The sequence below is a fragment of the Gymnodraco acuticeps genome, unplaced genomic scaffold (genome assembly GCF_902827175.1).
Source record: "Gymnodraco acuticeps unplaced genomic scaffold, fGymAcu1.1, whole genome shotgun sequence".
Lineage (NCBI taxonomy): Eukaryota > Metazoa > Chordata > Actinopteri > Perciformes > Bathydraconidae > Gymnodraco > Gymnodraco acuticeps.
The window spans coordinates 1980815-1994699 of record NW_022992222.1 but is presented as its reverse complement, the minus strand read 5'-3'; the positions used below and the strand labels follow the sequence as shown (position 1 = coordinate 1994699).

General features: G+C 41.8%; 2 protein-coding genes across 2 annotated transcripts in view; both read left to right on the top strand.

The window, feature by feature from the left end:
- LOC117539708 (leucine-rich repeat and fibronectin type-III domain-containing protein 2) overlaps positions 1-13885 on the top strand; it is a 202850-nt gene that overhangs the window by 22050 nt on the left and 166915 nt on the right. The gene's annotated exons all lie outside the window — the stretch shown is intronic.
- LOC117539709 lies at positions 2438-4970 on the top strand. The gene is made up of 3 exons (XM_034205973.1): positions 2438-3146; positions 3757-3892; positions 4101-4970. Exons 1-3 carry the CDS (start codon positions 2554-2556, stop codon positions 4851-4853), a joined length of 1482 nt encoding a protein of 493 aa, XP_034061864.1. The 5' UTR covers positions 2438-2553; the 3' UTR covers positions 4854-4970.

The following is a 13885-nucleotide window of genomic DNA, read 5'->3' as shown; positions in this document are numbered from 1 at the left end:
ACACTCACAACAACGTCATACAGACATAAATAAAGCAGCGACTGTATTCACCATGACATAGACAGTCTGTGTTTTGTATATGTTGAACTTTTGTCCAGTTTTTGAACAGATATGAGGAGCTGTGAGCTCTGAGTGTGTGCTAACAGCTAATGGCTGATGTGTTGGGGCAATCACGAAGCGTCATATGGCTGGCTCTGTCCAATCACAAACAAGAAGTGTTCTCCCTAAGGAATACCCTTTCCGTCCAATGTGAAATGCTGTGGTGTTTTCTGAAATGCTGTGGCGTTTGTGAAATGCTGCGGCGTTTTGTGAAATGCTGTTGTGTTTTGTGAAATGCTGCGGCGTTTTGTGAAATGCTGTTGTGTTTTGTGAAATGCTGTGGTGTTTTGTGAAATGCTGTTGTGTTTACTGAAATGCTGTTGTGTTTTGTGAAATGATGTTGTGAAATGCTGTTGTGTTTTGTGAAATGCTGCGGCGTTTTGTGAAATGCTGTTGTGTATTCTGAAATGCTGTTGTGTTTTGTGAAATGATGTTGTGAAATGCTGTTGTGTTTTGTGAAATGCTGCGGCGTTTTGTGAAATGCTGTTGTGTTTTGTGAAATGCTGTGGTGTTTTGTGAAATGCTGTGGTGTTTTGTGAAATGCTGTTGTGTTTTCTGAAATGCTGTTGTGTTTTGTGAAATGATGTTGTGAAATGCTGTTGTGTTTTGTGAAATGCTGTGGCGTTTTGTGAAATGCTGTGGTGTCTTGCACTTCAGGGCCACCGTACTATACCATGTTTTGTTTCAATTAATGTATAATTTAGTTACAAATATGTGATATATCTGAACAACAAAGTGGTCAAAAATCATTTTATTCATTTTTTGGAAACATTTTCATGATCGCTTTTTTCGTTTTACCTTTTCATTTATTGTCATTTCCATTCAGTCAGTCATTCAGTGCTATTAACATGTTAATGTGCTACATATCCACACAAACAAACAAAGTGTGCAATCCAATGAATGTTAATCTAACTGGGTTTTGATAGATAACATATCTATTTTTCTTCTCTCAATTATTTTATTTCTATTGTGCACTCTGATCAATATTAATCAAACTATTGTTCGTTTATAAATTTTAAGAATGGCGTTTATCTTTTTTGAGAATGAGTTCTTATTTTATTTTATTTATTTGGGTCTACAACAGATGATACAAATGTTTGTGTCAGTAAATGTATACTAACAGAGGCGGGGGTGTGTGTGGAAATAACGGGGACAGAGCTGCTGTCAGACGATCAGCTGTGCAGCGTCATCACAAACGGACGTCGCTTCACGTGACGCTCCGGAGGAAAGGACGTCCCATTGGATTGCACACTTTGTTTGTTCGTTTGGATATGTAGCAAATTAACATTTTAAATAGCACTTAATGACTGACTGAATGGAAATGACAATAAATGAAAATGTAAAACGAAAAAAGCGATCATGAAAATGTTTCCAAAAAATGAATAAAATGATTTGTGACCACTTTGTTGTTCAGATATATCACATATTTGTAACTAAATGATACATGAATTGAAACAAAACACGGTATAAACTGAGGAGTGACTCTCGTGAGGTTCATGTATTTTCTTCACTCCGCTGGGAAACTGCTCTCATGTCAAGAAGCATCAGATCAGTGCATGCACTGCATCGTCCAATCAGTGAGCGGTACACAGTAAGGGGGCGGGGCGAGTGTCTGAGGATTTCATCGAAGGATGGTCTGGTGGTTCCTCGATTATAGCTCCTCCATTATCGCTCCTCGCTCCTCCGGCAAAAATAAGGCCATTGGAACGCTACTCAAGATGGCGCAGACAAATCAACTTCCGGTGAGACAGAGACCGAGGAGCGAGGAAATGAAAAATAAGAGAAGTGAGAAGGCCACCTGGAGAGACACAGCTTTCCAACGATATCTCTGTTGACATGGTGCACACAGTGGTCGCAGTACTTTATGTTACGTTAGAATGCTAACTTTTGGTGAATTTAGGAGAAATCTACAGACGCAAATAGACAAACTATAGTAAAATAAACACTTAAATGTGTATTTTGTACGTTTTCCTTCCAAAAGCCTGAAAGAAAACATGTTATAGGATCAAAATAGCACAACATCTCAAAATTGACCAGTACTTGAAAAACGATGTTTTTGCCTGCCGTGTCTCGCCTTAAACCACAATTACAATTTATTTTATTTCAACTAAATTCGTATTATTATTATTACTACTATTATTATTATTATATATGTAATATTTTTCACTTTTCATTATTTATTTTTTTCACTTTTTTATTTTTTTTACTTTTCATTTTTCAAATGAGGGTGCATAACGACTCAACTGAGGGTGCAATGCACCCTTATGCACCCCCGTAGAACCGGGCCTGCTCCTGACCCTGAGCATTTGGGTTTGAATAGGCTACATCAGAGCACTAGGGTCTGAGACGTACTTCCGCCTTAGCCGTTATACTGCTCGGACGCTTCCGGGTTGCTTCTGGTCTGCGTAGCTGAGCGTCCACAAATGTTTTACTGTTTAAATCTGTGGTTTAAATATGAGTCGACGGAAGATTTTCAAAACGGAGCATTTGCAAAGACAAGTAAAAAACTACTCCGAGCACTGCTGTGTCCCACTTTGTACGGCGTCAGCTAAATTCAACGGCGTCCTAAGTTTCCATGGCTTTCCGACCGAACTCGAGCTGCGAAGACAGTGGCTGGTTAAAATACGACGCGATAACTTTACAATCTCCTCTCACTCCAAGGTCTGCAGTCGTCACTTCGCTACGGATCAACTAATAGAGCCAAAAACCCTTGATGGCCGTAGGAGGCTTGTGAAAGGTGCTGTCCCAACTCTGTTTGAGTGGAATCACTTCACTGCTCAAACACCGCGGGCTAGTGTTTGGGAGAGAAGGGAGCGGCCCACTGAACCAGTCTCTCGGGAGGAGCAGGAAGAGCACATCGATGTCCGTGACCATGATTACTGCTCAACCCCTGAACCAGCTTCACTGGACATGTCCTCTCAAGCTACAGAAGACAACTCCAAAACAGTGGAGGATCTGCAGAAGCAACTGCAGGAGTTAAGAGTCCAGCGAGAGTTTTGCTTACAGCGGTTTGCTGGCTCCGACGACAACATCCGATTCTATACCAGGTAATGTTTTGGCTAAATTCTATCCAAGTTTTTGAGATGGGTTAGCTTATAAAGAATCCTGTTTACCTGCCGTTTGACTGCTGACTATTTGCATGCAGTGTTGGAATAAGTAGGCTACTCAACTTAACTGAAGTATAAGTACAAATACTATGGTTTGAAAATACTCCTGAACTGAACATGTATAATCATAAATCATGTGTTTTCATAAGTAACTAGAAACTATGAAGGTTAACTAAATGTGGTGGAGTAAAACATACTAATATTAACAACATACTGATAATACTTTACTACAAGTGGAAATCTTCAAAACCTTACCAAAGTAAAAGTACATGTCAATATCCACTGCGTTTCTCCCAGTTGCACACTTAAGAATGAAGAGTAAAAGTAGTCATTATGTGTAAAATGTTCCCTGTATGTTTTAGATTATTATTACTGCTGCTTTAATGTAGTTGTTACATGTTACTGCTGTATATTACTATACCTGCACCAAGTGCCTTCTTAATCAGTCTATTTGAATTGTAATGTATTATAGCAAACAAGAGGAAAGCATTAGCCCATGTGTTACAGTTAACGAGTCAATTAATGACTGACATGTGTCTTTTGTGTACAGATTCCCGAGCTATAACCACCTGATGGCCTTCTGGTTTTTGATTGAGCCTTCCATTTATAAAATGGTTCGTGTTACAAGAGCGATATCAGCTGCCAAGAGGAGTGAAGAAGTGGTTACACACGCACGTCCATCAACGGTAGGCTACGTTTCTTTTAACACACAATCTAAACACAAACTGAAGGGAAAATGTTTCTCCGACATTTCATTGCTTTCGTGTAGGCTAAAAGGCTATAGTACTCAATCCTTTTTGAATACATCAGAGAACTAAAACAACTTAATGTTTTTCCCATGGTGTGCTACACTCATGACATTAATATAGTACCCTTTTTTTGTTTAACTTCCAGAGACAGCTGCTTCAGCCAATTGACGAGTTCTTCCTTTTTCTCTGCTTCCTGTCGGTGGGTTTGAAAGAGAGGGACCTTGCAAACCGCTTCAACGTACACCAGTCCACTGTGAGCCGCATCATTGCAACATGGACGAGTTTTCTTACAACTTTATTGGGGTCACAGTGCATCTGGCTTACACCTGCAGAAGTTCAAGCCCACCTCCCAGAGGCATTCAAAGATTTCCCAGACACACAGGTGATCCTGGATTGCACAGAGCTGAGGTGTCAAACACCATCCTCACTCCTCCTCCAAAGTGAAATGTATTCTACATACAAATCTCACTGCACTATGAAAGCCCTGGTTGGCATAGCCCCACATGGCGCAGTGACATTTGTTTCCAGTCTGTATGGTGGTTCTGTCAACGACAAGGAGATTTTCAAACAATCTGGAATAGCTGCGTTGTTGATTGAAAACATGGCAGTGATGGTAGATAAGGGCTTCCTGATCAGTGATTGCTGCAAATGCAAGGTGTACTGCCCACCTTTTCTGTCAAAGCAGAAGCAAATGCCAGCCTATCAGGTGAGGGAGACACAGGCCATTGCCAGACTGAGGGTTCATGTGGAGCGTGTCATTAGGAGGATAAAAGAGAACAAACTTTTTGATGGTGTCATCCTCCTGTCCCATGCCTACAACATCAACCAACTGTTTGCAGTAGCATGTATGCTGTCAAACTATCAGAACAAAGCACTGGTCAAGAAATGGGTGAAATAAGACAAGATGATGACACCTGTGCAGGTAGCTGTGATTAAGCTGGGTGAGCACACCGTAATCCTGTGTTGCCTGACACACGCTAGTGTTTTGTTTGAATAAATGGTAAATAGCAAATTACAATGCGTTGATGATTTCTTACAAATGCAATGATTTACTATTCATTACACAAATCACTTCACTTTATTGTCTTTTTAAATACAATTGTATATTTATTTACATATATGAAATGTGACAAACAATATATATCAAAAACAAAATATTGAAATCACATTTTGTTGTCATTCAGAACACATGATTGAGGGATTGCCTCCTAAAAACAATGACGGCTGAGCCAGGGTCTAGCAGCTAACTGCTTACAGAGTTAACAATGGCTACAGTGCCCACTACTTTTTTAATGACGGGTACTTCGGCATGCATGTGTAAAAAAAAAAAAAAGTCTACTTTTTCTCTGATTGCTCTTTGCACTTCTGGATCTGTGTATATTCTTTGCACCAGGTAGTCCTCTTGTGCCCACACTACAAAATCACACCACTGCATCCCAGATACAAGAAGTTGACCCTGTACTTGCCAGTAATAGGCATGGCTTTTCTTGAGCTTAGGGGAGCCACATTCTATCTGCACATATTTGCAGTCGACATCATTTGGGACATTGGGACATTTGAATTCAACAAGGCCAAATTGGGGATATTCTGTTGGGTCAAAAACAACTCCATCAGGGAAGGCACCAAGCCAGGGCGTAGAGGGGTGAATGACAAGGCCACAAGGGGAGTAGTTCACGTTTGCCAGTCTACTGTATTCAGCTGCTACTGTGGGCTCCATCTCGGCACCTCTCCTCATTTCTGCAGTCTGCCTTGTACCTTTGAGTATTCGCTCTGCAAGAGAGTTAGCAGAGCTCTCACCTCTGATGTGACAAATCTCTAAACCTAGAGGCAGTAACCCTGGGTTTGCGGAGCAGATGCCACTCTGAGCTAGAGCTTTGCTCACGGGTAGCCTCCTCAATTTTGTGAGACATTTCCAAATCAACAGATAAGCTGTTCATATGTAGTTGCTCCTCTTCTGAGCACACCAGCGGTAAATCACATGGCAAGATCACATACCCCTCTATGGGCAAGTGGGGTGTTGGTGGTGTGTCAGTGTGAAGTGTGGTGTACCGAGACGTCAAAGCAGGCATCTGATAGGACAGAACACTGCCCTCCTGCACAATCCCGAAGGCACTTTCCACAAGGGGCTTGTCAGGTCTCATGTTCATTGTGGTCACAAGCGGCCTGTCTTCAATGCTGAATGCTGAGTATGCCTCCGTAACTCTGAACAGGCAGGGATCTGGTAATGGCCCCACCATGCCTCTGTAGAATCCACTCCTACAAAGAATGGCAAAGACAATATAGCACATTAATGTGACAATAAAGGTTAGGAATACAGCACCATAATTATGAATTTTAAAAATACAGGAAACACAATTTTCCAGCTAAAATTACCTTACTCCAGTCTGCACCATCCTATTTGGTACAGGCTTGGTGAAGACCATGGAGTTGATGGGCCCTGGCTTCACACCCTTAAGGAAAAGACAATTACTGTTCGTTGAGTCACTTTAAAACAAAAACTCTGTGAAAGATTACAAGTATTTGAACCTCATTGAAATTACCATTGTTCGCGGCTTGTGCCATTGCTGTTCCGATTCAGTACAGCTATGCACAGGTGGCACAACTGGCATGTTCAGTTCAGTGTAGTGTGCTGTTTGGAACAGCAATGCTACTGTGTGATTGCACAAAACAGTTCCTGCAACACAGGAGCACTGGTTGTGCGTGAGCGGCACTGGTGATGAATCACGAAGCGTTATCTAAAAAAGAGAGAAGAAATACTAGTGATTAGTAACCTCACTTGTTACTATGAGCCAGGAGGTTATTATGAGTAGAATTATTGGTTATTTTTACTGACCCATTATCCTAGAAGAAGCATGTATTCCTGAATGCTTAGTGTTACCCTCTTACCCTACAATACCACAATGAACTTTCTTTGGAAACTAAGATATTGAAAATTGTATTAAAGCAGTTTTGACTATATATTTTAACCCCCAAACTTACACATCCATAATCAATGTAATAATATCTGACCAATCAGCTGTGATAAAGCAGGGAGAAGTAGGACACTGTTGAGATTCCCTTAAGGTAAACTAATGTTTAACTGAACTGAAACTCAATAAACAGGGGGGAACAGTGTCAATGCTGCCTGCCTACACTCAAACTGTGTGCTGTCTCACTCTTCCTCATTGACCTGTAGCACAAGGCTCTCACGCTGACCTGCCCTGTCAGCCTGTCTTTATTGGACACTGAATGAAGAAAAACAGAGCAACAGCGTTAGATCTATACTCACGTCAAAACATCTATGGCAACATTGCTTTACAAAAGCTGATACCATTATGCAGTGTGGCTAACAACAAGACAACCTTGGCTAGGCTATAAGGCTATTAAACGATAGTATTTGTTAGTAAAATGGCTAATGTTTTAAATAATTAACACCAGAAACAGTACATAGCGTTACCCAGAGCCCTATAGTAGTCTACTATAGTAGTAGTATAATAATAATAATAATAATAGTAGTTATACTATAGGGCTCTGGCGTTACCTAGCTTTTGACAGCTAATGTTAGCGTAACCCGGAGCATAAGCTAGCTGGTTAGTACCGATTACCTTCTTACCTTCATAGTTGTGTATATATGATGCAGCATATAATTTGAAGCCTTTATCGAGTTTGCTGGCTGGGGCTTTAGTCGTCCGGCAAATCCGATGAACATCTGACATTTTTAATTTTGGAAGCTCTTGTAGGCAGCGGGTGTAGAAGGTCGTCATTTTCAAACAGGAGATGAATCGGCCGCTATGAGTAGAATGCGGAAGTGACTGTGCATGTAGCCTATTAGTAATACTTACTTAGTATAATACTTAGTCACGTAACAACCATCATACATTTGGTAGGCGGATTCAGTTGTAAAGCACAAACATGAGCAATTAAATACTGTATGTGGTTTTTTTGGGGCATTCAACACGCTTCTTTTTTTCAAATAACTGTGTCACTGTCATCATACTTTCCATCATCCCTTCATTGTGTCTTTTTGAGCAGTCGTTAGCATGGTATAGCATTGAAGCATTCTCCATGAAATAACCCTGTGAACAAAGCAGCAGCTAATCAGAGAACAATGCCCTGTCTGACCCGCACTGAGCTCCACTCTGTCCGCATGATTCATTCCCACTGAAAGGCAAATCATCCAAGAAACTGTTGCTTGATTCTTAAGCCTCAGTAAATTGCTTCTCTTCCCTCGAGCAACAATAGCTGACTCATTGACAGAGACCCTGCACACTGGAAAAACAAAAAACGTGTCACTCAATGTTCATCCCATCCATCATGGACTCATTTTAGGGGGACATTTTGTTCGCCTTCATGTGGCGTTGACCTGTGGCGCCAACTGCTCATCACAAACAAGGCAGCCGCTGAACTTATTGAAGCGACAATCCTGTGTTGTCAGTCTTTCATCCACCAGTGATGCTGAAGAGCCCCAGTGCAACAATTATCACAGTGTGCACAAAGCTGTCAGATGCAGCGCCACTGATTTGAGAAGGAAAAGCAAAGATATATTTACTGTGAGATTGAAGTTTCTCTCCAGTGATTACTGCTGCATTTCTACTACAGAATAGAACTGAGTTTTACTAACCATGGTCCAAATAACAAAGGAGAATAGAAATCATAGCTCAAAGGAAAGTTATTTTCCCATGAAGCTTATAAAATAAAAGCTGTGTAGAAACACAACAAATATTTTTGTGTTTCTTAAGCAGCTTTTTCAAGTCTGAGAAAATATCCCGTTATGATATATGACATTATATTTATTTCAGGTTGTGCTTGGAGATTTAACAGTTTTACTGCCTTCTTTACAGAGGCCGGCAGGTGCCAAACCGGCCAAAACATTTCCATTAGAAGGTATTGATGCAGTTAAAACAATTATGCAAATGTGCCAAAAGAAATGCAAATGAAAAACCATCCGCAGCATATAGAACATATTCACCAACTTCACGAAACACCCAAATACAAAACTCTGTCTGTCCTGGCAGGAAGCTTTCCACCCATCATGATTTTTTTCCTTTCTTTTTTGTTTCACTAAAAAATATAAATGTTTTCTGACAGACATTCAGTATATAATACTTCTTGGCTGGTTGGCAGATGATTTGCTCCCCCTGTCAGTTTCTGTATTAAGGACACAGGGAGACACTTTCAACTGTTTTCTTAACTAGGATTATATTTCCTCGATGGAAATAACATTTTAAGTTGCACAGTTTCACTGCTGGAAACAATTGTGGCTTACATCACACTTATCAAAATGTTCAATGTTGTGATAGTCATTAGAAGCGCAATTTTTCAAAAAGCCTTGTTTTTCTGATGCCAAAAAAGACCCATAAGGCCAAATGTTATCCAAAGTGGCAAACAGACTCAGACGGCATCAAGAAGATTGCTTGCAATAGAGCTGTGGATGCACTTTCATGGCCTCGGCAATGACAGCCTTAGCCGGCCACCTCGTCCGTCGCCCCTGACAGGATTCCAAAGAGAGCTGTTACTGACTCATAAACATTACAGAGTGCCAGCCCCACAGAAACACACAGCGGCTTTGTGTCCTGAATTGATAGCTGTGGTAGTTTATAGGGGTGTAACGGTTCACAAACATTTCGGTTCGGTACGTACCTCTGTTTTTAGGTCACGGTTCGGTACGTTTTCGGTACAGCATAAAAAATGATCACAAAACATAAAATATATATTATTTTTTTTGTGGAGATATTGAGACCTGGAGCGCCTCCACGCCGGATATATCTGGCTTTGGGATCTGAAGGATTCACCGGAGAGGCCTGCTGTCTTTCTTCAGCCCTGCATCTCCGGGCCTTCCACCTCCAGTGCCCCGGGCTCGGTGAGTGACGCCGCTTCACTTCATAACGGAAAGGGAATATCGTGGATGCTGTGCTGGCCTGGGGAAATGGCCGCTATCGTGGCTCTGCTGTGCCTTTTGGCTGTCTTGGACGGTGAGAAGATTTCTAGTCATCCTGAGAAGTCTACTGGATTCATGTCTGTTCTGCCGTCCGCGGTGAGCATCCCCTGCAAAGGATCTGGAGTGCTACACAAACAATTACCCGTTACCTTGTCACAGCAGACCCGGCGCCAGAACAAATATAAAGGGAGGGCATATGATTTTCATGGGAGGGCACGCAAAACCATCACGTGCTGCGGGCCTGCGGCACAATATCAAACAGCAAGGTCAACAGCATCGCGTAAAGACGCACTTATCGCAAACATACACAAATAAAGGGCAACATAGCAACCACTTTGAAACATTGTGTGCGTGGCAGCACAGACACTGGTAAATCACGAGCAAGGCACACTGGTTAAGGATGGCAGCTTCCTCATCGCTGCACTCGGAGAGAAATAGTAGAGACGGAGACGATGAGCTGTTTAGCCCGCCTTGGGCATGGTTTATTCTCCTATGCACTGCACTCGGACATGCTGTGGAGTAAATCGAGTAACCTCTGAGAAGGAGTTGGTTGACAACTAAAAAAGCTATAATATCAACGACAGCTGACACGTAATAATGGCTCCGTGCCAGCTGATCTGCACCAAAGTTCTAATTTCCTTATTTGTCTCTCTCTCCACAAACTCTCACATGAAATGTGTTCTTTTGATGCGGCATGTCTTAGCAGTCCTTTATCAGTCTGTAATGCGTGTTTCCAGTCGCAAAAACCTTTGACAGTAAAAGCCGCATCAGATGAAGACGTATTTACTTTAAACTGTCTACCGGGGAAACAAAAGGTTGCGTCTGCTTTTAACGAATCTTCAAGCCGTGGTCTGTTGTTGTACCATGCAGCAGCAAAAATGCGCTTCTTTCCTGAAAACAATCTCCCTGGATAACGATCCAGTTTCACCTGGTTGGGTTTATTAACCCCAAGATCATCTGGGGCTGTTGATCTTTGAGCGGTTGCTGGCCCAATAGTACCTGTTGATGTGCTGCGAGGTAGCGTCTGTAGGAGGAGGAGGATGCTGGCGGGTGTGGTACAGGGTGTGGCAATGCAGGTGGTGATGGTAGGGGCACAAGGAGCTGTGCCTCGGAGGACAGCGTTGGTGGCGGCCGCCTTGATGAGTCAAGGATTGGGCTCGCTAACTCAGCCCCGGGGTTTGCCGAGGTCAAGCTTGTGACATTAAGGCGTGCTGCTGCAACGGCAGGTGCAGGGTTGCCAGCAGCACCATCGGCTGCAGTTCTTTCATCGCCATTTCGTTTTAATAAATCCTTAGATCTTTTAAGCTGATTTATGATGTCCATTTCATAATTCAAACAGAAATGGGAGTGTACAGAATGCACAATAAACAAATCCAGAATAGGCGGCAGAGTGTGACGCTGTGATTGGTCTAAATGGGGTCGAATCACAAATCACAACAGACACATGCATTTATTTGACGTAGCCTGCAATTTTTTTTGTTTGTTCTGACATCAGATACATCGTAGCATAAAAGTTCACAGTTTATTTATAATTAAAAAAATAAAAAAAATAATTTTAATTTTTATAAATAATAAAAAACGTGTTTATTGGGGGAGGGCAGGAATGTCAAATGGGAGGGCCTGGCCCTCCCACGGCGCCGGGCATGTGTCACAGGCAATCAGTTCGACAAAATATGTTTGTCTTTTTTGTTTGCCTGCGATGATGGTTCTTCAGGACTGCTTCTTAAGCTCTAATCACACTCTCGCAGACTTTTCCGGTGATTCTAAAGTAGATGACAATGCACTGTATGTGTGTCATTTAAGAGGAAAAGATGCCTGTTTCTTTTGTTGTTATTACTGTCAGGAAATGTACAACCTAACCCTGGTCCGCCCAGTAGTAGTAGTCAGATCGCTACTCCTGCTGATTTTAAAGCTAGGTCTGGGTTGGGTTTAATCCACTTGAATGTGCACAGTCTGTTAGGTAAACTAGATTTTGTCCGCATTTGGGCGAGCTCGACTGACGCTGACGTCATTGTTTTATCAGAAACATGGGTAAATAAATCTATTTGGCCTCTGACATTGCCTTAAATGGTTATAATGTGTATCGTACCGACCGGTAAGGTGGTGGCGTTGCCATTTATGTTAAGAATAAGTTCAGTGTAATCACATTAGTTTCCAAATCTATCAGTAAGATCAGTTGTTTTTATGTGTAACCAATGTGCTGCAGGTCTCCCTTGAAAAAGAGATCGTTGATCTCAATGGGATTTTCACCTGGTTAAATAAAGGCTAGATTTTGTGCGCACAAGATAGTATTTTGTTCGCACGAGAAAGTTACCGGTGCGCCAACCAGAGTTCCCGTTAGAATATTTTTTCGCCGGTCAACATGTCCGTTAAAGTTTAAATCTTCCGGACAAAATGAGAAAAGTGCCGGTCAAAGGTCTTTGTTATTTATTGTGCTTTAAAACAAATTGATATGATTCAATATTAAACAAACTAATTATAGTAGATTAACTACATTGTTCAAAAGTGTACAGTAACTTACAATAACACGGGAATAATAAACGGAGTGCTCTCCCTCTCCTGACAGCCCGTCAGTATCTCATGCAGCTCGCGGATCAGTAATGAGTGACCCGACAGTAAAACTAAACATATCTATAGTTTAGATAGTTTGAGAGGTAATTCAAATAGCTACGTGTGATATTCTAACCTGAAGTGTGTGTTTTGTCCGCTCACCGCTGCATGTGATCATGCAGAGCTGCGTGTCGACTCGTCAGCAGCAGCTGATCTCTCTCTCCCGTCAGATTAGACTTCACTCGCGTTTATGTCCATATCGATCAGATCCAGCTAGTTCTAGCTAATGATAGAACTACCTGCTTATTAAAAGACACCTAAACAATAAGCGTTGCTATGCAACCTGGTGAGGCCGCAAAGTATAGCGCAGCATTATGCATTTGTTTACATGCCCACCGGAACCCCGAGGTATTACCAACAGATCAACGCACAATCAACCCATCCAGGACATCTCTTTCTCCACATTACGTGTTAGACATTATAATTGACTATTCTTGTCTGTCACATAAATGGCGCAAGTTGCGCAACTGATGTGGTATTGCGCTAAACGGAAATGATTTTTGAACGGACACTTTGACTGGAGAGATTTAGATTTGCCGGTCTTCAGCATATTTTACCGGTCGTAGTCCGGTAATTACCGGCTAACGGGAACTCTGGCGCCAAGTAGGAAGTGGAGCACAGAGGAGTCAACCGTTTCATTGCAGACTGTTATGTTTATGTGGAGAAATGGCAGTGCATACATTATTTGAGATATATTTCAAACTCAGACTTCATTTAGGGACATTTTGGCCAGGGGTTTAGAGCTATTTGTTTAAGCACCAGATTCGCAAAACAGAAGAGTCTGTAAACCAGTCTGTTTTGATCTATGAATTCCTGTCCGTGACTCTCACAGTATCTGCTGCCCACAGCTGTTTTATAGAAGGAAAACCTCCTTCACTTTATGAAATCTCTGCGGCACCAGTGGCCTGTACTACGAAGCAGTATTTGCTATTTACTATTCATTCATGAAGTATGACGCTGCGCTGTCAGCACGCTAACCCCGTCCCTTTTCCCTGTAAAGGAATGTGAATCACTACCCACCTTCAAAACCTCTCTAAAAGAGCACCTACGGGAGACTGCAATTCGAAACTGGCCCCCGTAAATGTCCAAACCCGGCCCCTGTAAATGTCCAAACCCAACCCCCTACAATATACAGTTTCCCACCCCCCCTCAATGTATATACTCTCTTTTTAGACACTTTTTATACTCACATACAGTACTGTATATTTGTAGATCTGGTATGTCATAAATGTCTAGATGTAACAGTACTGTCTATCTGTATGTCATGTATTGTCATATGTTATGATGAATTAAATGGGGGACCCTGATGTAAACAAGACGAAAGTATTTTTCTGGTCTGCATCCCCTTAACAATTGTGTGTATTGAGCTGTACTGTATTGTACCCATTCTGCAATCTGTTAAT

Coding starts and splice junctions, on each gene's coding strand:
- LOC117539709 (XM_034205973.1), top strand. CDS start 2,554: ATGAGTCGACGGAAGATTTTCAAAACGGAGCATTTGCAAAGACAAGTA. Junction 3,147..3,756: donor AACATCCGATTCTATACCAG/GTAATGTTTTGG, acceptor TTTTGTGTACAG/ATTCCCGAGCTATAACCACC. Junction 3,893..4,100: donor CACACGCACGTCCATCAACG/GTAGGCTACGTT, acceptor TTTAACTTCCAG/AGACAGCTGCTTCAGCCAAT.